The following is a 24,950-nucleotide window of genomic DNA, read 5'->3' as shown; positions in this document are numbered from 1 at the left end:
GTGAGTCCCCAGAGTCTGTACACTAGAGGTGAGTCCCCAGAATCTGTACCCTAGAGGTGTGTCCAGAGTCTGTACACTAGAAGTGAGTCCCCAGAGTCTGTACACTAGAGGTGAGTACCCAGTCTGTATACTAGAAGTGAGTCCCCAGAGTCTGTCCACTAGAGGTGAGTCCCCAGAGTCTGTACACTAGAGGTGAGTCCCCAGAATCTGTACCCTAGAGGTGTGTCCAGAGTCTGTACACTAGAAGTGAGTCCCCAGAGTCTGTACACTAGAGGTGAGTACCCAGTCTGTATACTAGAAGTGAGTCCCCAGAGTCTGTACACTAGAGGTGAGCCCCCAGTCTGTATATTAGATGTGAGTCCCCGGAGTCTGTACCACAGAGGTGAGTGCGCAGAGTCTGTACTCTAGAGGTGAGTCCCCAGCCTGTATACTAGAAGTGAGTCCCCAAAGTTTGTACACTAGAGTTGAGTCCCCAGAGTCTGTACACTAGAGATGAGTTCCCAGAGGCTGTACACTAAAGGTGAGTCCCAAGAGTCTGTACACTAGAGGTGAGTCTCCAGAGTCTGTACACTAGAGGTGAGTCCCCAGAGTCTGTACACTAGATGTTAGTCCCCAGAGTCTATATACCAGAGGTGAGTCCCCCAGAGTCTGTACACTAGGGGTGAGTCAACTGAGTCTGTATACTAGAGGTGAGTTCCCAGAGTCTGTGCACTAGAGGTGAGTCCCCAGAATCTGTACATTAGAGGTGAGTCCCCAGAGCCTCAACACTAGAAGTGAGTCCCCAGAGTCTGTACACTAGAGACGAGTTCCCAGAGTCTTACACTAGAGGTGAGTTCCCAGAGTCTGTACACTAGAGGTAAGTCCCCAGGGCGTGTACACTAGAGGCGAGTCCCCAGAGTCTGTACACTAAAGGCTGCTGAGTAGGTGATCGTGTGAGCAATACCCGCATCAACACCAGTTTATCTGACTAACCAATTTTCAGCAGCAGCAGATTTCCTTAACAATGCCCAGACCAGGTCGTTACGTGGCTCCTGACGACTACCTCACCTTGGATGGTGCTACGCTCACCCCTGAGGACCTCACAGCCCTGGGCAAGGGAGCTTACAAGATCAGGGTGAGTAGCTGCTATCAACACACACACACACACACACATTAGAAGAGGTATGATATGGTTCATGGTGCGGGAAGAGTGACCGAGTAGCAACCAGGAGCTGTGACTCGACCCCTGCAACCACAACCAGGTGAACACAACTAGGTGAGCACATCTGTGGGCTCGAATCTCAACAACGTCACATAATTTTTCAAGAAACTTTTCCTTCCTCTCTAGTAATTTTTTTCTGCTGGTTCCCGTGCTAAAGTAAAAACAGCCTCGGCAAACCAGCGGTCGTCGTTGTCGTAGCTTGTCGTGGCTTCTCATACGACCACTGGGCATTCTTGCTTCTAACCTTAAACACAGTGTTCCCCCCTCCCTAACAGCGCAGGCACCGCTAAACCGGTCATCTCACGACAAAAACCAGTGTCTGGTTTTTCTATTGGTCAGAATATAATGTAATGCTCAGTATATAATCTATTATTCAGTACATGAACAACTTCATTAACATAAACATTATTAATAACGAGAATGTTCCTTATTAAATATTATTCAAAGATTTTCCCTATACTCCGTTAACTATTTATACGACATGATAATAAAATACGTAGACAACTACGACTGTTTTGACAGAAATTTCTTTACAATATTAGTTAGGCAAAAGTGGTATAGTGACTCCATTAAACTGACTTAAACAATGACCAGATCACTCTTAACACCACGATAAAATATATTCATTACTGTTATTACAATCAAAACCAAGCGCTAAACCCACCAGAGTCATACAGCGCTGCTCAAATATCCTCAACTACAACAAAATTCTACTATTATTTACCAGGCTACACAACTGTTCTGGCATGAGCAGAGTTCGGGACAACACGTCTAATTTAAGTCATATTATTACACATGGGAAGAGTCAAGCCCATAGGACCTGATTCAAGAAAGGGCAGCTCTAATTCCGTGGATTAAGAGACCTTCATTAGCATCCAGGTACCTTAAAATGATTTACATAACACAAATTTAGGTTTATACGATTAAGAACAGAGTTACTTTTTGCCAGAACTGAAAGTAGGGTTATGATAGTTATGGTTATCCAGGTCACCTGTTTAATGAATAATTACTGTAGCTCACTTAAGTTTTAGAACCATGATACAAGCCCAGCCATGTTGATGTGGGAGTCGTCTGCAGTTGTGGCCACAGTGGGGCCTAGTGATCCAGTGGTTAACGCACTGGCCTGAGAGTTTTAGGAGTCTCATGTTATTGGTTCAAGCCCTTTCTGTTCCCAGATTTGATTTACACTTATCATGCCTCAAAAATAAAAGATCAACAGAAAGGCATAAAAGGGCGAGATTACACCTCGCGGTCAACTTAAAACCTAGCCCTTATATATATATATATATATATATATATATATATATATATATATATATATATATATATATATATATATATATATATATATATATATATATATATATATATATATATGTCGTGCCTAATATGTAGAACCGGTCAATTAGCAAGAACTCATTTAAAATTAAATCCTTTCTAAAATTTTCTCTTATACGTTTAAAGATATATTTTTTCATTAATGTTAATGTAAAAATTTTTAATTTTGCACCAAAAGAATCTTAGAAAACTTACCTAACAATTTATTTTACCCTAACCCAACTAAATATATTTTAGATTTGTTTACAATAATTTAATACTAAACAAACACAGTGAAATATATATTTTTCGTTAGGTTCAGAATGATTTTGGCGAAATTATTGCATACACAAATTTTCTCTTGTCCTATATGACAAGATGAGCGTTGCTATTTAAGCCAAGATCGCAAGTTCTGCTTATTCGGCACGACATATATATATATATATATATATATATATATATATATATATATATATATATATATATATATATATATATATATATATATATATATATATATATATATATATATATACGTGTGTGTGTAAGTTGTTATTTTCGCTTAAATAGCAACGCACTTCTTGCCGAATAAGGCAAGCGAAAATCTGTGTATGCAGTAATTTCGCAAAAATAATTCTGAAACTAACGAAAATAAGTATATTTCATTGCATTTCTTTATTATTAAATTATAGTAAACTTATATAAAATATATTAAGTTGGATTAGGCTAAGTTAAATTGCGCTTGTTAATTATATAAGGTTAGGTAAGTAGGTAAGTCTCCTAAGGTACTTTTGGTATAAAATTATTAATTTTTATATTAGCATAAATGAAAAAAGTATATCTTTAAATGTATAAGAGAAAAATTTAAAGAGGACTTTATTTTAAATGAGTTCCTGCTAATTGACCAGTTTTGCCTATCCGGCACAACATATATATACACACACATTGATGTATTGTTGGATCGACACCATACCTAACCCTTCTAGGGTAGGGTAGGTGCCTGAGCCCGAGCCTTTAGCTCATAAGACTGTCATTCCCATTAGCCCCCTTGGGGCGGGGATGACAGACCAGAGAGGCCTAGCTTGTGGCTAGGCCTGGGGACAGTTGGTCCCAAAGATGAGGAGGTACTTGTGCCTCCTCCCATGGGAGACTTAGGTCTCAGACACTCCCTAAAGAGGGAGCCAAGGCCGGGCCACCACTTGGACAAGGCCCGGGCCGAGAGAATACCGGCTAATCTTTAACTAACTGTATTGTTGTATTTTGCTTTATTGTATTATCCTTCATTTTGTTATATTGTAATCTAATACACTGTATTTTACTGTATTACATTGAGAAATAGTGAAGCACTGAGAGTATAAGACTGTGAGTGAAGGAGTCTTATTGGTACAAATATATTTTATTAAGTCAATTCGTGGCAAAATATTGTGAAAAAGGGAAGACGGCAGTGTTTTGCTCACCATTTTCCTTGTATATTTTATGCTTGTATATATTATTATTGTGGTTTATTATGATGTTCTTCACTGAACGACCTCCCCCCCCCCCCCCACAGCTGAGTCAGGAGGCGGTGGAGGCAGTAAAGGCTGCTCGCAAACTGGTCGAGGACATCATTAAGGAGAAAAAAGGTCAGGTCAAACTACAGGTAAGGTCAGGTTACACACTACTCAATGCTTAGGTTCATGGGAACGGTCGAAATCCGTCAGTGTACAATGCCTGGGAAGTAATCAGGTCTAATCCATGGTAGTGGACGGCAGCCCCGATTCCTTATATCAATACCAATTCACCACCGTCGGTTAAGCCTCCATTTAAAAGGTAGGGGAACACAATCAGAAAGTAGTTGTTTGTCTTGCCACGGTTACCAGATATAACCTAGAAAGGTAATTTTAGACTTTTCCAGTCATTGGTTGACCTTTAAAAGCTTCTGACTTTGAGATCGATTACAATGTGACCATTTATCCAGGCTTTCGAGTGGTATTGATCAATAACAACACTGCGACTAGCCAAGGAGTCGAACCCATGCTGCTTTAGCCTTCCTCATGGTGAGCGAAAACTCATGACGATCTAGTCCATGGAACCACACAATCTTTAAGAATGAAGCACTCGTTCGTGGGTACAATATAAAATACTGCTCATTGGGCTAGTACACCAACAGGGAGTAGAATGAAATTAGCTCAGAAGCATCCACACCACCGTATGTCATAGCAAGACATACCTGAAATCTTGCATGTATATATATATATATATATATATATATATATATATATATATATATATATATATATATATATAAACACCGATCTTTGACCGAAGGAGACTCGAACCTACGAACCTTGGAACAAGGTACGCAGTGCTTTACCATCCTCACCACACTGGACCAATACCTTGGTGCCCAGCTTAAGCTAGACGTTTTGATCCAAGGCAGCCAGCTTTCAGGGAGGAGGCTTACAGCTTTTCATCTCATCCCCCGAATGCATCGACCAACTATATTTTGCCTGCTCTTGCGAATTCCTTGCATTGTTAAAATCTCTATTTGGTCGATGCATGCAGGGGATGAGATGAAAAGCTGTAAGCCTCCTCCCTGAAAGCTGGTTGCCTTGGATCAAAACGTCTAGCGTGAGCTGGGCGCCAAGGTATTGGTCCAGTGTAGTGAGGATGGTAAAGCACTGCGTACCTTGTTCCAAGGTTCGTAGGTTCGAGTCTCCTTCGGCCAAAGATCGGTGTTTATATATATATATATATATATATATATATATATATATATATATATATATATATATATATATACAAGATTTCAGGTATGTCTTGCTACTTCTACTTACACTTAGGTCACACTACACATACATGTACAAGAATATATATATATATACACACCCCTCTGGGTTTTCTAATATTTTCTTACAAGTTCTTGTACTTGTTGTTTATTTTCTCTTACCTCCATGGGGAAGTGGAACAGAATTCTTCCTCCGTAAGCCATGTGTGTTGTAAGAGGCGACTAAAATGCCGGGAGCAAGGGGCTAGTAACCTCTTCTCCTGTATATATTACTAAATGTAAAAGGAGAAACTTTCGTTTTTCCTTTTGGGCCACCCCGCCTCGGTGGGATACGGCCGGTGTGTTGAAAGGAAGAAGAAGATATATACATATATACATATATATATACATATATACATATATATTTATATATACATATATATATATATATATATCCAGTAAACCGCCCCGATGGAATTACCATCTATTCTTGGAAGAATTGCCAGCTTTTAGCATGGGACTGTACCTGTGTGTCGACGCTGCCTGACACCTACATCCATCACAGTGTCGGGCGACAGGGAGGAGTACAAGATCAGCAAGTACAGGGACATAAGCCAACAGCATCAATTTGTACCAGTGGGATCAGAGACCTTGGGATCATGGGGGAAAAATGCCACACGTTTCCTTAAAGAATTGGGTTCCAGACTCATCGACACCACCAGGGACCCAAGGGCAGCCACTTTCATGTTCCAGCGCCTCAGCGTGGCCATCCAGAGGGGAAAGCATGCTGCACACTGGGTTCGCATCTGGCTTCACAGGAGCTGGAGGAGATTCATAAACTTTGATATATTGTACCAGTGTATTCATGTTTGTGTTCCCTGTCAATGTATTCTGTTTTTTTTGGGGTGCCAGGTGTAAATGATAATGGGAGCCCTTTGATTGAACTTTGTATAGAAAGGGGTTTAGTTATAGGTAATACATATTTTAAGAAAAAGAGGATAAATAAGTATACACGATATGATGTAGGGCGAAATGACAGTAGTTTGTTGGATTATGTATTGGTAGATAAAAGACTGTTGAGTAGACTTCAGGATGTACATGTTTATAGAGGGGCCACAGATATATCAGATCACTTTCTAGTTGTAGCTACACTGAGAGTAAAAGGTAGATGGGATACAAGGAGAATAGAAGCATCAGGGAAGAGAGAGGTGAAGGTTTATAAACTAAAAGAGGAGGCAGTTAGGGTAAGATATAAACAGCTATTGGAGGATAGATGGGCTAATGAGAGCATAGGCAATGGGGTCGAAGAGGTATGGGGTAGGTTTAAAAATGTAGTGTTAGAGTGTTCAGCAGAAGTTTGTGGTTACAGGAAAGTGGGTGCAGGAGGGAAGAGGAGCGATTGGTGGAATGATGATGTAAAGAGAGTAGTAAGGGAGAAAAAGTTAGCATATGAGAAGTTTTTACAAAGTAGAAGTGATGCAAGGAGGGAAGAGTATATGGAGAAAAAGAGAGAGGTTAAGAGAGTGGTGAAGCAATGTAAAAAGAGAGCAAATGAGAGAGTGGGTGAGATGTTATCAACAAATTTTGTTGAAAATAAGAAAAAGTTTTGGAGTGAGATTAACAAGTTAAGAAAGCCTAGAGAACAAATGGATTTGTCAGTTAAAAATAGGAGAGGAGAGTTATTAAATGGAGAGTTAGAGGTATTGGGAAGATGGAAGGAATATTTTGAGGAATTGTTAAATGTTGATGAAGATAGGGAAGCTGTGATTTCGTGTATAGGGCAAGGAGGAATAACATCTTGTAGGAGTGAGGAAGAGCCAGTTGTGAGTGTGGGGGAAGTTCGTGAGGCAGTAGGTAAAATGAAAGGGGGTAAGGCAGCCGGGATTGATGGGATAAAGATAGAAATGTTAAAAGCAGGTGGGGATATAGTTTTGGAGTGGTTGGTGCAATTGTTTAATAAATGTATGGAAGAGGGTAAGGTACCTAGGGATTGGCAGAGAGCATGCATAGTTCCTTTGTATAAAGGCAAAGGGGATAAAAGAGAGTGCAAAAATTATAGGGGGATAAGTCTGTTGAGTGTACCTGGTAAAGTGTATGGTAGAGTTATAATTGAAAGAATTAAGAGTAAGACGGAGAATAGGATAGCAGATGAACAAGGAGGCTTTAGGAAAGGTAGGGGGTGTGTGGACCAGGTGTTTACAGTGAAACATATAAGTGAACAGTATTTAGATAAGGCTAAAGAGGTCTTTGTGGCATTTATGGATTTGGAAAAGGCGTATGACAGGGTGGATAGGGGGGCAATGTGGCAGATGTTGCAAGTGTATGGTGTAGGAGGTAGGTTACTGAAAGCAGTGAAGAGTTTTTACGAGGATAGTGAGGCTCAAGTTAGAGTATGTAGGAAAGAGGGAAATTTTTTCCCAGTAAAAGTAGGACTTAGACAAGGATGTGTGATGTCACCGTGGTTGTTTAATATATTTATAGATGGGGTTGTAAGAGAAGTAAATGCGAGGGTCTTGGCAAGAGGCGTGGAGTTAAAAGATAAAGAATCACACACAAAGTGGGAGTTGTCACAGCTGCTCTTTGCTGATGACACTGTGCTCTTGGGAGATTCTGAAGAGAAGTTGCAGAGATTGGTGGATGAATTTGGTAGGGTGTGCAAAAGAAGAAAATTAAAGGTGAATACAGGAAAGAGTAAGGTTATGAGGATAACAAAAAGATTAGGTGATGAAAGATTGAATATCAGATTGGAGGGAGAGAGTATGGAGGAGGTGAACGTATTCAGATATTTGGGAGTGGACGTGTCAGCGGATGGGTCTATGAAAGATGAGGTGAATCATAGAATTGATGAGGGAAAAAGAGTGAGTGGTGCACTTAGGAGTCTGTGGAGACAAAGAACTTTGTCCTTGGAGGCAAAGAGGGGAATGTATGAGAGTATAGTTTTACCAACGCTCTTATATGGGTGTGAAGCGTGGGTGATGAATGTTGCAGCGAGGAGAAGGCTGGAGGCAGTGGAGATGTCATGTCTGAGGGCAATGTGTGGTGTGAATATAATGCAGAGAATTCGTAGTTTGGAAGTTAGGAGGAGGTGCGGGATTACCAAAACTGTTGTCCAGAGGGCTGAGGAAGGGTTGTTGAGGTGGTTCGGACATGTAGAGAGAATGGAGCGAAACAGAATGACTTCAAGAGTGTATCAGTCTGTAGTGGAAGGAAGGCGGGGTAGGGGTCGGCCTAGGAAGGGTTGGAGGGAGGGGGTAAAGGAGGTTTTGTGTGCGAGGGGCTTGGACTTCCAGCAGGCATGCTTGAGCGTGTTTGATAGGAGTGAATGGAGACAAATGGTTTTTAATACTTGACGTGCTGTTGGAGTGTGAGCAAAGTAACATTTATGAAGGGATTCAGGGAAACCGGCAGGCCGGACTTGAGTCCTGGAGATGGGAAGTACAGTGCCTGCACTCTGAAGGAGGGGTGTTAATGTTGCAGTTTAAAAACTGTAGTGTAAAGCACCCTTCTGGCAAGACAGTGATGGAGTGAATGATGGTGAAAGTTTTTCTTTTTCGGGCCACCCTGCCTTGGTGGGAATCGGCCGGTGTGATAATAATAAAAAAAAAATAATAAAGTTCACACGTGATATAAAATAATATATATATATATATATATATATATATATATATATATATATATATATATATATATATATATATATATATATATATATATATATATATATATATATATATATATATATATATATATATATATATATATATATATATAAAAGTCCTGACTCTAAGTGAAACAAAGCTGAAGGGGTGGGAAAGTTTCAGTGGGGAGAAATAAATGGGATTAGGTCAGAGGTTTCTAATAGAGTCAGAGCTAAGGAAGGAGTAGCAATAATGTTTAAGGATAAGTCATGACAGGAAAAGAAGGCATACAAATGTATAAATTCAAGGATTATTTGGAGTCAAATACGGATTGGATGTAAAAAGTGGGTTATAGTTTTTATGCACCTGGAGAGTTTTGAACCATATGAGAGAGTACGTGTGGTTGGGGATCTCAATGCTAAAGTGGGTAAAAATGTGGTGGATGGAGTAGTAGGTAAATTTGGGGTGCCAGGGGTAAATGAAAATGGGGAGCCTTTAATTGAGCTATGTATAGAAAGAGGTTTGGCAATAAGTAATACATAGTTTATGAAAAAGAGGATAAATAAGTATACAAGGTATGACATAGCACGTAATGAAATTAGTCAGATTATGAACTGGTGGATAAAAGGTTGATGGGTAGGCTTCAGTATGTACACGTTTATAGAGGGGCAACTAATACATCGGATCATTATCTAGTTGTAGCTACAGTTAGAGTAAGAGATGGATGAGACAAAAGGAAAATGGCAACAGTAAGTAAGAGAGAGGTGAAAGTGTATAAACTAAGGGAGGAGGAAGTTAGGGTGAGATATAAGCAACTATTGGCAGAAAGGTGGGATAGCGCAAGTATGGGTAATGGGGAAGGGGGGTTGAAGAGAGATGGGATAGTTTTAAAAATGCAGTATTAGAATGTGGGGCAGAAGTTTGTGGTTATAGGAGGGTGGGTACAGGAGGAAAGAGGAGTGATTAGTGGAATGATGAAATAAAGGATGCGATAAGAGAAAAAGGTAGCATATGAGAGGCTTTTACAAAGCATAAGTGATATAAGAAGGGCAGAGTATATGGAGAGTAAAAAAAAGGTAAAGTCGTGAGAGTGTGCACAAGGAGAGCAAGTGACAGAGTGGGAGAGGCACTGCCAAGAAATTTTGCTGAGAATAAGAAAAAAAATTGGAGTGAGATAAACAAGTTAAGAAAGCCTAGGGAACGAATGGATTTGTCAGTTAAAAACAGAGTAGGGAAGTTAGTAGATGGGGAGCTGGAGGTATTGGGTAGATGGTGGGAATATTTTGAGGAACTTTTAAGTGTTGATGATGAAAGTGAGGCAGTAATTTTATACAATGGCTAGGGAGGTATAAAATTTTTTAGGAGTGAAGAAGAGCAGAATGTGAGTGTGGGAGAGGTGCGTGAGGCATAACGTAGAATGAATGGGGGTAAAGCAGATGGAACTGACGGGATCATGACAGAAATGTTAAAAGCAAGGGGGAGGGATATAGTGTTGGCGTGGTTGGTACTTTTGTTTAATAAATGTACGAAAGACGTGAAGGTACCTAGGGACTAGCAGAGTGTGTGTATAGTTCCTTTATATAAAGGAAGAGGGACAAAAGAGATTGTAAAAATTATCGGGGAATAAGTTTACTGAGTATACCAGGTAAACGGTATAGTAGGGTTATTATTGAAAGAATTAGAGGTAAGGCTTTAGAATGGGTAGAAGATGTGTAGATTATGTGAACAGTATTCAGTCCATTTATGGATTTATGCATTTATGGATTTAGAAAAGGCATATGATAGAGTGGATAGGGGAGCAATGTGGCAGATGTTGCAAGTGTGTGGAATAGGTAGTAAGTTACTAAATGCTCCAAAGAGTTTTTATGAGGATGGTGAGACTCAGGTTAGGGTGTGTAGGAGAGAGGGGGATTACTTCCAGTAAAAGTAGGTCTTAGACAGGGATGTGTAATGTCACCATGGTTTTTAACATATTTATAGAAGGGGTTGTAAAAGAAGTAACTGCTAGAGTGTTGGGGAGAGAGGTGGGATTAAGTTATGGGGAATCGGATACAAAATGGGAGTTGACACAGTTACTTTTTGTTGATGATACTCTGCTTTTGGGGGATTGTAGAGAAAAGTTGCAAAGGTTAGTGGACGAGTTTGGGAGTGTGTGTAAAGGTAGAAAGTTGAAAATGAATATATATAAGAGTAAGGTGATGAGGGTATCAAATGATTTAGATAAAAAAAATTGGATATCACATTGGAGGGAGGGAGTATGAAAGAAGTGAATGTTTTCAGATATTTGGGAGTCGACTTGCCAGTGGATGGGTTCATGAGGGATCAGTTAACCATAGAATTGATGAAGAAACAAAGGCGAGTGGTGCGCTGAGGTATATGTGGAGACAAAAAAAAAAACGTTATCCATGGAGGCAATGAAGGGAATGTACGAGAGTGTAGTGGTACCAACGCTCTTATATGGTTGTGAAGCTTGGGTTGTAAATGCTGCAGCGAGGAGGCGGTTGGAGGCAGTGGAGATGTCCTGTCTAAGGGCAATGTGTGGTGTAAATATTATGCAGAGAATTCGGAGTGTGGAAATTAGGAGAAGGTGTGGAGTTAATAAAAGTATGTCAGAGGGCTGAAGAGGGGTTGCCGAGGTGGTTTGGTCATTTAGAGAGAATGGATCAAAGTAGAATGACATGGAGAGCGTATAAATCTGGAGAGGAAGGAAGGCGGGGTAGGGGTCGTCCTCGAAAAGGTTGGAAGGGGTAAAGGAGGTTTTGTGGGCGAGGAGCTTGGACTTCCAGCAAGCGTGCGTGAGCGTGTTCGATAGGAGTGAATGGAGACGAATGGTATTTGGGACCTGACGAGCTGTTGGAGTGTGAGCAGGGTAATATTTAGTGAAGGAATTCAGGGAAACCGGTTATTGTTATATAGCCCGACTTGAGTCCTGGAAATGGGAAGTACAATGCCTGCACTCTAAAGGAGGGGTTTGGGATATTGGCAGTTTGGAGGGATATTTTGTATATGTTTATACGTATATGCTTCTAAACTGTTGTGTTCTGGGCACCTCTGCAAAAACAGTGATCATGTGTGAGTGAGGTGAAAGTGTTGAATGATGATGAAAGTATTTTCTTTTTCGGTCACCCTGCCTCGGTGGGAGACGGCCGACTTGTTACCTATATATATATATATATATATATATATATATATATATATATATATATATATATATATATATATATATATATATATATATATATATATATATATATATATATATATATATACTAAAAACGAGTAAATTGAAGAACTCATACAGGGATACAATAATATATGGGGAATGGGATTAATTTTATGTGGTTTACCAACAGAGGTGAATCTTGTTGCTGTCAACTGTGTGGCTGTTCAATTAACACAGCCTAAAAGTAACCTGGTGACGCATGAAGGTATTGATAAACACGATGAATTTTCTCATATGTAACAAATATTAAGACTAAAACAAGAAGCACTCTCGACAGAAACCATAGAGGCCCCGCAAACAATTATCAGTCATCTTGCTAGTAACGAAGAGAGTTACAAGAAGTAAAAGACGCTAATTATATCTAATAATTTTGTAAATAAAAACCGAACCCAGATTATTGAAATTACACTAGGTTAGGTAAAATTACACTAGGTTAGGTAAAATTACACTAGGTTAGGTAAAATTACACTAGGTTAGGTAAAATTACACTAGGTTAGGTAAAATTACACTAGGTTAGGTAAAATTACACTAGGTTAGGTAAAATTACACTAGGTTAGGTAAAATTACACTAGGTTAGGTAAAATTACACTAGGTTAGGTAAAATTACACTAGATTAGGTAAAATTACACTAGGTTAGGTAAAATTACACTAGGTTAGGTAAAATTACACTAGGTTAGGTAAAATTCGTCAGGAAACAGGACAGGTGTTTCCTGATGCGGGTCTTAGTCACATAATGACCCGCCACTGGACCTTTTCATCATCTGACCGAGGCCTTCCACTGGCTTACCATCCCACCCATTTAAAAATTATAATTATAACCACCTTTACCTTGAAATACCATCAATGTTAAAGTCAATATCTATAGACAATTTGACGACGAATCCAATAATTTTTATGAAATTTGATTAGATTTCTAGAACTGTTTTTAAACGTATCAATACATGATGATCACCTATAATTAAATAATATTTGTTAATGCCGTCTTTGGCAGTGACTTGCCTTTTGTTAGTCCTTTTTGAAAAAAAATTAATTTATCTAGAAACAGAAACTTGGCAACCCTGCATCTTACATATAGCTGGGCTTAGGAATGAGCCGAAGTGGGATAACAGCTTCTGGCCCACATGTGAGCTGAGGTGGGATAACAGTTCTTATCCTGCAACTAAACTACGGTGGGATAAGAGCTCTTTCCCAGTACATGAGCTGAGGTAGAGTAACATCTCATAACCTGCAAACTGGTTAAGGTTGGACAACACGTCCAAGCCTGTAAATAAGCTGAAGTAGGATAACAGCTTCAAGTCCGTAAATGAGCTGAGGTAGGATAAGAGGTCATAGCCTGTAAATAAGTTGAGGCAAGGCAACAGCGATCTAGACTGTAAAATATGCTGGAAGCACAACAACTCCTAGCCAGCAAATCAGTTTATTATAAAATAATAGTCAAAACGAGGCTTTTACATTTCAGTTGTGTACGGCGTCACTACTGGCTTTGGCAAGTTCGCTCGCACTATCATCTCCAACGAGAATATTGAGTAAGTAAGCTATTTTACTGTACAGATTTGTTGCCCTCGTTAAAGAAGGTAGTTTACTGAACATCAACATTCTGTGCAGGAAGAACGTCAGTACGAATGATACAAGAGATCAAAATGGAGACGGAAAAGTATTATTATTATTATTATTATTATTATTATTATCATCAAGTTAGCACCTGGGAAAACCTTTCCAGCCTGAATACAAAGATGTACCGTCAACACTGGTGGAAAGACACAGGTGGAGAACAAGTTTTTTTTTGCGATAAAGCTCTATACAGAGCGAAACGTTGTCACAGTCTGTTCTGCACCTGAGCCTTTTCTCAACTTCAGTATCTTGAGTGGCCTTAGTTGCAGACAGTCGTCCAGTTTTACATCAGATGTGTTTGATAATATTCCCTGAAGGGTCATCATTTTGTTTTAATTATGTTTTTTAAACACCTAGGTGGGTGAGGCGACCCAATAAAAGAGGAAACATATTTAACATCATTCTTTCAGTCTCTGTCTTGCTGGAAGTGTGATACCTACAGCTGAGCTGACCTTCCGACCACATCCTCGCCCCTCCATCGGAGGCAGACACTGTACTAACTATATATCCAAGAGTCAAGTCCAGCTAACCAATTGTTTTTAATGCTATCTAATCTCCATTCTCCATATTCCCTGCATAATATTCACCCCTCATATTGTTCTCAAATATTAACTAATATTATTATACTCTGGTACATTCCATTTTGCCTTCATAGGCTCAAATATCTACTAGGGCATAAGAAAGGAATTTATAGGCGTATCAAAAGAGGTGAGGGTCATCTTATGAATCAGTATATTGACATTAAGAGGGGCATTAAAAAGGGGATAAGAAAAGCTAAAAGGGACTATGAAATTAAAGTTGCTAGGGATTCTAAAACTAACCCAAAAAGTTTTTTCCAGGTCTATAGAACAAAAGTTAGAGATAAGATAGGTCCCCTTAAAAATAACTATGGGCATCTTACTGACAAAGAGAATGAAATGTGCTAGATTTTTAATAATTATTTTCTCTCAGTTTTTACACAGGAAGACACTAACAATATTCCAGTAATTAATTTTTATAGTGGGCTAGAAGAAGATAAATTATGTAACATCACAGTCACTAGTGAAATGGTTGTGAAGCAGATAGACCGACTGAAGCAAAATAAGTCGCCGGGTCCTGATGAGGTTTTTTCAAGGGTTCTTAAGGAATGCAAAATGGAACTCTGTGAACCATTAACTAATATTTTTAATTTATCTCTTCAAACAGGTGTAGTGTCTGATATGTGGAAGATGGCTAATGTAATTCTTATTTTTAAAACAGAGGACAAGTCGTTACCGTCAAATTACCGCCCAATAAGCCTGACCTCAATTGTAGGCAAATTACTAGAGTCAATTATAGCTGAGATTATAAGAAGCCATCTCGATAAGCATTAATGATACTCAGCATGGATTCACAAGAGGCCGGTCTTGTCTAACTAATTTATTAACTTTCTTCAGTAAAGCTTTTGAGGCTGTTGACCACGATAAAGAATTTGATATTATTTACTTAGATTTTAGTAAGGCTTTTGATAGAGTTCCGCACCATAGACTGTTAAAGAAAGTGGCAGCTCATGGCATTGGGGGAAAAGTGCTCTCGTGGATCGAGTCATGGCTCACTGACAGGAAGCAGAGAGTGTCCATAAATGGGGTTAAATCAGAGTGGGGATCTGATCCACAGGGATCAGTCTTGGGCCCGTTGTTGTTTATAATATATATCAATGATCTTGATGAGGGAATTACTAGTGATATGAGCAAATTCGCCGATGACACAAAGATAGGTAGGATAATTGATTCAAACGTAGATGTTATGGAACTTCAGGAGGATTTAAACAAACTCTATTCTTGGTCAGAAAAGTGGCAGATGCAGTTCAATGTAGATAAATGCAAGGTTCTGAAGCTTGGGAGTGCCCATAACCCTAGTACTTATAAGTTAAATGATGTAGAACTTAGCCATACAGATTGCGAAAAGGACTTGGGGGTTATGGTGAGCAGCAACCTTAAACCAAGACAGCAATGCCTAAGCGTACGTAATAAGGCAAATAGATTACTGGGATTTATATCAAGAAGTGTAAGCAACAGACGTCCAGAGGTCATACTACAGCTTTATACATTAGTAAGGCCTCACCTAGATTATGCAGCTCAGTTCTGGTCTCCATATTACAGAATGGACATAAATTCGTTAGAAAACATTCAGCGTAGGAAGACTAAATTAATACATAGCATTAGAAATCTTCGTTATGAAGAAAGATTGAAGACTCTTAAGTTACATTCACTTGTTAGACGAAGAATGAGGGGAGACCTGATCGAGGTGTATAAGTGGAAGATAGGTATTAATAAAGGGGATATTAATAAGGTCTTGAGGATGTCTCTCCAAGAGAGAACCCGCAGTAATGGATTTAAATTAGATAAGTTTAGATTTAGAAAGGACATAGGAAAGTATTGGTTTGGAAATAGGGTAGTTGATGAGTGGAACAGTCTACCTAGTTGGGTTATTGAGGCTGGGACTTTGGGTAGTTTCAAATTTAGGTTGGATAAGTACATGAGTGGGAGGGGTTGGATTTGAGTGGGACTTTCACATCAGAGCTTATTTCTTGGGTGGCATTGAAAATTGGGTTGGGCAAATGTTTTGTTAGTGGGATGAAGGACCTGCCTAGTGTGGGCCAACAGGCCTCCTGCAGTGTGCCTCCTTTCTTATGTTCTTATGTTTGTACAGACGCTTCAGTGTATCACCAACCTTCTTCCTGAGAGTAAGACACATGTGCAACATCTGGGTATCTTTATTGTAGACGTTTCGCCATCCAGTGGCTTTATCAATACAAATTCCAGGACATAACTTGAAGACAGAATCTCCACGACTATGGTGCTGTTCGCACCTACTCCTAGGTTGAGGGACTGATTACCTCATCTTCTGTACATAGTTCTACTGTCTTCAAGTTATGTCCTAGAATTTGTATTGATAAAGCCACTGGATGGCGAAACGTCTACAATAAAGATACCCAGATGTTGCACATGTGTCTTACTCTCATCTTGTCGGTATTATATACCATTCGTACACAACCTTCTTCCTCTCGTCTTTTCTATGGTTCGTCTCGTCTTTCAAACATCCGTCTACTGACAAGTCCGCTGCCAAATATCTGAATACATCTACTTCCTCCCTCCAGTCTGATACTTTAATGTGCACTTTCTAAATATGGATTAATGTCCCAAGAGCTGTGCAAAGAATTTTCAGTAACACTATAGAACATTATGTAAAGTAAAAGGACACAAGTGCAACTAATGTGACATTTATTGTGGCACTTGTGTCCTTTTACTTTACATATTGTCGGTAATTCTACCAACTTTATTACTATAGAACATTATTCCTCTGTGGCGAGCAATTACTGAGTCACGTTACATACAAATATTGTCCAGATTTCATTTCTAATTTATTGGTTAGTTATGAACTGCTCCGGCCACGGTCAGGGTTGTCGGTGGATCAAGCCTCCAGTGTTGTTACATACACGCTTCATCCACGGTCAGGGTTGTCGGTGGATCAAGCCTCCAGTGTTGTTACATACACGCTTCATCCACGGTCAGGGTTGTCGGTGGATCAAGCCTCCAGTGTTGTTACATACACGCTTCAACCACGGTCAGGGTTGTCGGTGGATCAAGCCTCCAGTGTTGTTACACACACGCTTCAACCACGGTCAGGATTGTCGGTGGATCAAGCCTCCAGTGTTGTTACACACACGCTTCAACCACGGTCAGGGTTGTCGGTGGATCAAGCCTCCAGTGTTGTTACACACACGCTTCAACCACGGTCAGGGTTGTCGGTGGATCAAGCCTCCAGTGTTGTTACACACACGCTTCAACCACGGTCAGGATTGTCGGTGGATCAAGCCTCCAGTGTTGTTACACACACGCTTCAACCACGGTCAGGGTTGTCGGTGGATCAAGCCTCCAGTGTTGTTACACACACGCTTCAACCACGGTCAGGGTTGTCGGTGGATCAAGCCTCCAGTGTTGTTACACACACGCTTCAACCACGGTCAGGGTTGTCGGTGGATCAAGCCTCCAGTGTTGTTACACACACGCTTCAACCACGGTCAGGGTTGTCGGTGGATCAAGCCTCCAGTGTTGCTACACACACGCTTCAACCACGGTCAGGGTTGTCGGTGGATCAAGCCTCCAGTGTTGTTACACACACGCTTCAACCACGGTCAGGGTTGTCAGTGGATCAAGCCTCCAGTGTTGTTACACACACGCTTCAACCACGGTCAGGAAACCGTATAAATGTTTTTAGAAAACCGGCAAGTTGATAACTGAGACACGTGCAACATTTGGAAATTTTTTATTCTGGAAACGTTTCGCCAGCCAATGGCTTCTTCAGGTACTTTTATCAAGACTGATAAATTAAATACATCGACTCCAGACTGAGGGACTGATTACCTCAATCTCCTCATCTTCCACCGTTCTTCTCTGTATTAGATTGAAGAAGGTACTGGATGGCGAAAGTTTCCTTAATAAAAATACCCAAATGTTGAACCTGTCTCAATTATCCACGGTTAGGAATGTTGGAGGGTCAAACCTCCATCACTCCAAGTGCTGAATGTTGGAGGGTCAAGCCTCCATCACTCCAAGTGCTGAATGTTGGAGGGTCAAGCCTCCATCACTCCAAGTGCTGAATGTTGGAGGGTCAAGCCTCCATCACTCCAGGTGCTGAATGTTGGAGGGTCAAGCCTCCATCACTCCAAGTGCTGAATGTTGGAGGGTCAAGCCTCCATCACTCCAAGTGCTGAATGTTGGAGGGTCAAGCCTCCATCACTCCAGGTGCTGAATGTTGGAGGGTCAAGCCTCCATCACTCCAAGTGCTGAATGTTGGAGGGTCAAGCCTCCATCACTCCAGGTGCTGAATGTTGGAGGGTCAAGCCTCCATCACTCCAAGTGCTGAATGTTGGAGGGTCAAGCCTCCATCACTCCAAGTGCTGAATGTTGGAGGGTCAAGCCTCCATCACTCCAAGTGCTGAATGTTGGAGGGTCAAGCCTCCATCACTCCAAGTGCTGAATGTTGGAGGGTCAAGCCTCCATCACTCCAAGTGCTGAATGTTGGAGGGTCAAGCCTCCATCACTCCAAGTGCTGAATGTTGGAGGGTCAAGCCTCCATCACTCCAAGTGCTGAATGTTGGAGGGTCAAGCCTCCATCACTCCAAGTGCTGAATGTTGGAGGGTCAAGCCTCCATCACTCCAAGTGCTGAATGTTGGAGGGTCAAGCCTCCATCACTCCAAGTGCTGAATGTTGGAGGGTCAAGCCTCCATCACTCCAAGTGCTGAATGTTGGAGGGTCAAGCCTCCATCACTCCAAGTGCTGAATGTTGGAGGGTCAAGCCTCAATCACTCCAAGTGCTGAATGTTGGAGGGTCAAGCCTCCATCACTCCAAGTGCTGAATGTTGGAGGGTCAAGCCTCCATCACTCCAAGTGCTGAATGTTGGAGGGTCAAGCCTCCATCACTCCAAGTGCTGAATGTTGGAGGGTCAAGCCTCCATCACTCCAAGTGCTGAATGTTGGAGGGTCAAGCCTCCATCACTCCAAGTGCTGAATGTTGGAGGGTCAAGCCTCCATCACTCCAAGTGCTGAATGTTGGAGGGTCAAGCCTCCATCACTCCAAGTGCTGAATGTTGGAGGGTCAAGCCTCCATCACTCCACGGGCTGAATGTGGGAGGGTCACGGCTCCATCACTGCATGTGCTGAATGTTGGAGGGTCTAGCCTCCATCACTCCAAGTGCTGAATGTTGGAGGGTCAAGCCTCCATCACTCCAAGTGCTGAATGTTGGAGGGTCAAGCCTCCATCACTCCAAGTGCTGAATGTTGGAGGGTCAAGCCTCCATCACTCCAAGTGCTGAATGTTGGAGGGTCAAGCCTCCATCACTCCAAGTGCTGAATGTTGGAGGGTCAAGCCTCCATCACTCCAGGTGCTGAATGTTGGAGGGTCAAGCCTCCATCACTCCAGGTGCTGAATGTTGGAGGGGCTAGCCTCGATCAGTCCAGGTGCTGAATGTTGGAGGGTCAAGCCTCCATCACTCCACGTGCTGAATGTTGGAGGGTCAAGCCTCCATCACTCCAAGTGCTGAATGTTGGAGGGTCAAGCCTCCATCACTCCAAGTGCTGAATGTTGGAGGGTCAAGCCTCCATCACTCCAAGTGCTGAATGTTGGAGGGTCAAGCCTCCATCACTCCAGGTGCTGAATGTTGGAGGGTCAAGCCTCCATCACTCCAAGTGCTGAATGTTGGAGGGTCAAGCCTCCATCACTCCAGGTGCTGAATGTTGGAGGGTCAAGCCTCCATCACTCCAGGTGCTGAATGTTGGAGGGTCAAGCCTCCATCACTCCAAGTGCTGAATGTTGGAGGGTCAAGCCTCCATCACTCCAGGTGCTGAATGTTGGAGGGTCAAGCCTCCATCACTCCAAGTGCTGAATGTTGGACGGTCAAGCCTCCATCACTCCAAGTGCTGAATGTTGGAGGGTCAAGCCTCCATCACTCCAAGTGCTGAATGTTGGAGGGTCAAGCCTCCATCACTCCAAGTGCTGAATGTTGGAGGGTCAAGCCTCCATCACTCCAAGTGCTGAATGTTGGAGGGTCAAGCCTCCATCACTCCAAGTGCTGAATGTTGGAGGGTCAAGCCTCCATCACTCCAAGTGCTGAATGTTGGAGGGTCAAACCTCCATCACTCCAAGTGCTGAATGTTGGAGGGTCAAGCCTCCATCACTCCAAGTGCTGAATGTTGGAGGGTCAAGCCTCCATCACTCCAAGTGCTGAATGTTGGAGGGTCAAGCCTCCATCACTCCAAATGCTGAATGTTGGAGGGTCAAGCCTCCATCACTCCAAGTGCTGAATGTTGGAGGGTCAAGCCTCCATCACTCCAAATGCTGAATGTTGGAGGGTCAAGCCTCCATCACTCCAAGTGCTGAATGTTGGAGGGTCAAGCCTCCATCACTCCAAATGCTGAATGTTGGAGGGTCAAGCCTACATCACTCCAAATGCTGAACATTAAAATGGTATAAAATACCGACAGATTGTTAGGTAAGACACATATGCTGCATGACTTACATTCATCATTTCACATAAATGTAATAATAATGTGTCTGATCCTATATCCTTCCCTAGAGAGCTGCAGCTCAACCTGATCCGCTCTCATTCTGCTGGTGTGGGCGACCCGCTCTCGACGGAGAAGACACGGATGCTGCTAGCCCTGAGGATCAACGTCCTGGCCAAGGGATGCTCTGGGATCAGTCTTCAGGTTCTCTCCCAGTACATTGAAGCCTTTAATGGTCAGTCATTTTCCAGTACATTGAAGCCTTCAATGGTCAATCTTCAATAGGTATTTCGTGGCTTCAGTGGTTAGTCAGTACACTGAGACCTTCAATGGGCAATCTTTTCCTAGTACAGTGAAGCCTTCAGTGGTCAGTCCTCTTTCAGTATACTGAATTCTTTAAAGTTCTGTGTAATTTTACAACTTTTGTGGTATCTTGTCTCAGGTAAATTTCCGCATGCTAAAAGACAAAAAATACCAGCAACTTGGTACCGGTAAAAGAACTTGATCCTGCAGGACACGAATGAAATAACCCAGAGCCATGTGACTAGCAAACATGCGCCTTGCTTATCCTTTTCGACGTAATTTTTGGGTGACAAAGATACATGGAACAGCATAAGCCTTTATTGTAGAAATGGTTTGCACAAGAAGGTATTAAGTTATCTCTCTGAGCGAAACGTCGATATAACAAAGCTTTACGCTGTTTCATGTGCATTTCTCAACTAATTGCCTCGTTGCTTCTTTTGCCAACCAAAGTGATCTTCCGTGGTAATGACCTAAATGTTTCACTTGGTCCTCAATCACAAAAGCAAATTAATTTAATCTTTACTGAGTTTTTTTTTTTTATTAAGGATGTTGAAAAAAGAATTACTTACCCCTAACAGCTTATGCCTCCACTCATATTACACCCTACTGAAACTGTGGACGAATACCAGTCTTTCCCCTTCACTCAGATTATTGATAATTCCAAGTCTCCCCTCACTCAGTTTTGCCAGAGTTCCTTGTCAATAAAATAACAACACATTTTTCCCGATGTTGACTGATTGTGTTTTCTCCGGTCTTCGTAGCATCGTGTTTACCTTGGGTACCGGAGAAAGGGACGGTGGGTGCGTCCGGGGACCTGGCCCCCCTGTCCCACCTTGCCCTGGGCATGCTCGGAGAGGGCAAGATGTGGAGCCCTAAGACTGGCTGGGGCAATGCCAGTTACGTGAGTATTATTATATGCTAGTAGGTGTTCATGTGCTCAACACGATTATTATATTCACAAACGGCTAAACCCGTACGGGTCATGCAGCACGTGGGAATAAAAAGTAATCATATAAAAAAATGGGTTAATATTCCATTTCCTTGAATCAAGAGCCCTTCACTAGTATTGGGGCACACCTCTTGAAGGGTGGTACATAAAAGACGGGTATGTTATGGTGTACAATGTCATCCATATTCTTTTTATTATATAAACTATTACTTAGCATATATTTTTTTTGGCTCTAGAGTAGTTCAAAATAGCTAATTTAAATGTCTATTTTTTTCTGGGTGAATACGTATTAAGTTTAGTTTATTTAGCTCACCGCCTTCTCCAAGCTTTTAATACTTGCGGCTTATTATATCATTTACTAGCTTTATTCTCCATGCTTCTTATCAACAATAATAGTCTCCTAAGTTGCAGACTATTTCTTAGGAATTATGAATTGTACACTTATCCACTCTGAAGACAGTTGCTTTCATTGTGGTAGTCATTATTACAGCCATGTTACTGTTGTAGTCAATAAATAAATAAATAACAAAAAGGCACAATACCGTGACTGGAACGATACACAAATAACCCGCACATAAAAGAGAGAAGCTTACGACGACGTTTCGGTCCGACTTGGACCATTGACAAAGTCAATGGTGTGACTTTGTCAATCGTCCAAGTCGGACCGAAACGTCGTCGTAAGCTTCTCTCTTTTATGTGCGGGTTATTTGTGTATTGTGTACTGTTGTAGTCCCTTGTTTAGTAGCAGCAAGATTTTTAAAACCACCTGAACTATCTTTGTTCTTTTATTATTGTTCCCAAATTATTTGTGATCTCAGTGTTATATTGTCTTTATTTTAATGTGATAGTTTTCCTGGGTTTATTGTGCTGGGTATTATCGAAATCTTAGTTTCTTTGTTCTGTCCAAGTTGTTGACCACCAGTCTCTTCCTCTCAATCAAGTTCTTATTTTTTGTGTGTATGTGTATGTGCGTGTGAGGGAGGGGGGGCAGGTAGGGGTTAGGGGAAGATGTTGAGGTATGCCTGCAGAGGGTTTCAGGGGTCAACGCCTTCGTGGCTCGGTCTGAGACCAGGCCTCGTGGTGGATCAGTGTCTGATCAACCAGGCTGTTACTGCTGGCCCCACGCAAATTGACGTACGAACCACAGCCCGGTTGGTCAGATACTGACTTTAGGTGCCTGTCCAGTGCCTTCTTGAAGACAGCCAGGGGTCTGTCGGTAATCCATCTTATGTATGCTGGGAGGCAACTGAATAGTCTTGGGCCCCGGACACTTATGTTGTCTCTCAGTGTACTCGTGGCGTCCCTGCTTTTCATTGGGGGAATGTTGCATCTCCTGCGGAGTCTCTTGCTTTCACAGGGAATGATTTTTGCGTTCAAGTTTGGTGCCAATCCCTCTAGGATTTTCCAAGAGTATATTATCATGTATCTTTCTCGTCTGCGTTTCAGGGAATACAAATCAAGGGACTTCAACTGTTCCCAGTAATTTAGGTACCTTATCGTACTTGTGTGCCGTGAAAGTTCTTTCTACATTCTCTAGGTCAGCAATTTCGCCTGTCTTGAAGAGGGCAGTTAGTGTACAGCAGTATTCCAGCCTAGAGGGAACAAGCGATTTGAAGAGAATCATGGGCTTGGCGTCTCTAGTTTTGAAGGTTCTCATTATCCATCCTATCATTTTTCTAGCAGATGCGGTAGATACATTATGGTCTTTGAAGGTGAGATCCTCTGACATTATCACTCGCAGGTCCTTCACATTACTTTTCCCTCTATTGTATGGTTAGAATTTGTTGTATATCCTGATACAGTTTTAATTTCCTCAAGTTTTCCATATCTGAGTAGTTGAAATTTCTCTTCACTGAACTTCATATTGTTTTGAGTGGCCTATTTGAAGATTTGGTTGAAGTCCGCTTGGAAACTTGCGGTGTCTTCGATGGAGGACACTGTCATGGCAATTTGGGTGTCATCTGCAAAGGAAGACACGGAGTTATGGCTTACATCCCTGTCTATGTCAGATATGAGGATGACGATTATTATAATCAGAAAAAGCGCTAAACCGACAAGGGTCATACAGTGCTGCGGGGTAGAGAATAATGCTGGGGCTATAAACAGCTAGGTGGAGAGGGATTCAGAGGCGAGGAGAGAGAAGGACTGGAAGGGACGCGAAGGGCTATATGTCAAAGTTCGTACAGTAAAGCAGATGCTGACAAAAAGTCTAAAGTGATTGTAGGTCAAAGGTAGGCCGTCTGCAAGAAGGGAAGATAAGGTAAGAGTGGTAGGGCGATGGTGACATTGGAGGTAAATCTTGCGAGCTCGCTGGTAAACCGGGCAATCAACATGAAAGTGAAGAACCAAAATAGGGACCTGACAAACCTCACAGACAGGAATAGGGTGACGTTCCATAAGATACCCATAGGTAAGGCGAGTGTGGCCAATGCAGAGACGGGAGAGCGCAGTCTCCCGAGTATGGCAGCGGTAGCAAGAAGATGGTCACAAACTTAAAAGCAGTTTAATAGAGTGCAATCTGTTATGGTGCATGCCTACCCACCGCTGTTGCCAACGGCCACGAAGACGGGCCGAGATGGCCGGAAATAAAATAATCTCTGAACGGAATACCCCTATAGGAAACCGGAAGATGATGCACCGCTGACCACGCTGACCACGCTGACCACGCAGCAGCATCTGCTTGCTCATTACCCAGCACATCAACATGTCCAGAGACCCAACAGAAAATGACATCCTTGTTTTTGCTAGCCACACGGTGCAACCCTAGTTGAATACGAAGGACTAATGGATGAGGGCAATCAAATTGTTTAATGGCTTGAAAAGCACCGAGAGAATCTAAAATGATCACAAACGTCGAAGGAGACATATATGTAATACGGAGAAGAGCTATGAGGATGGCATACAACTCGGCAGTAAAAATACTAGCCGAGTCTAAC

The 24,950-nt window shown here is 41.7% G+C and overlaps 1 protein-coding gene across 1 annotated transcript; it reads left to right on the top strand.

Annotated features, from left to right (window-relative positions):
• Nucleotides 1–1,003: 1,003 nt before the first annotated feature.
• On the top strand, nucleotides 1,004–24,487 carry LOC138854498 (histidine ammonia-lyase-like). The gene is made up of 6 exons (XM_070098177.1): nucleotides 1,004–1,114; nucleotides 4,068–4,140; nucleotides 13,585–13,651; nucleotides 20,834–20,997; nucleotides 21,827–21,966; nucleotides 24,449–24,487. The coding sequence occupies exons 1-6, from the start codon at nucleotides 1,004–1,006 to the stop codon at nucleotides 24,485–24,487; spliced, it is 594 nt and encodes a 197-aa protein (XP_069954278.1).
• Nucleotides 24,488–24,950: the final 463 nt, after the last annotated feature.

The sequence above is a fragment of the Cherax quadricarinatus genome, chromosome 4, assembly GCF_038502225.1.
Source record: "Cherax quadricarinatus isolate ZL_2023a chromosome 4, ASM3850222v1, whole genome shotgun sequence".
Classification (NCBI taxonomy): Eukaryota; Metazoa; Arthropoda; class Malacostraca; order Decapoda; family Parastacidae; genus Cherax; species Cherax quadricarinatus.
The sequence above is the reverse complement of the archived record's forward strand: the minus strand, read 5'-3'. Positions and strand labels throughout refer to the sequence as shown.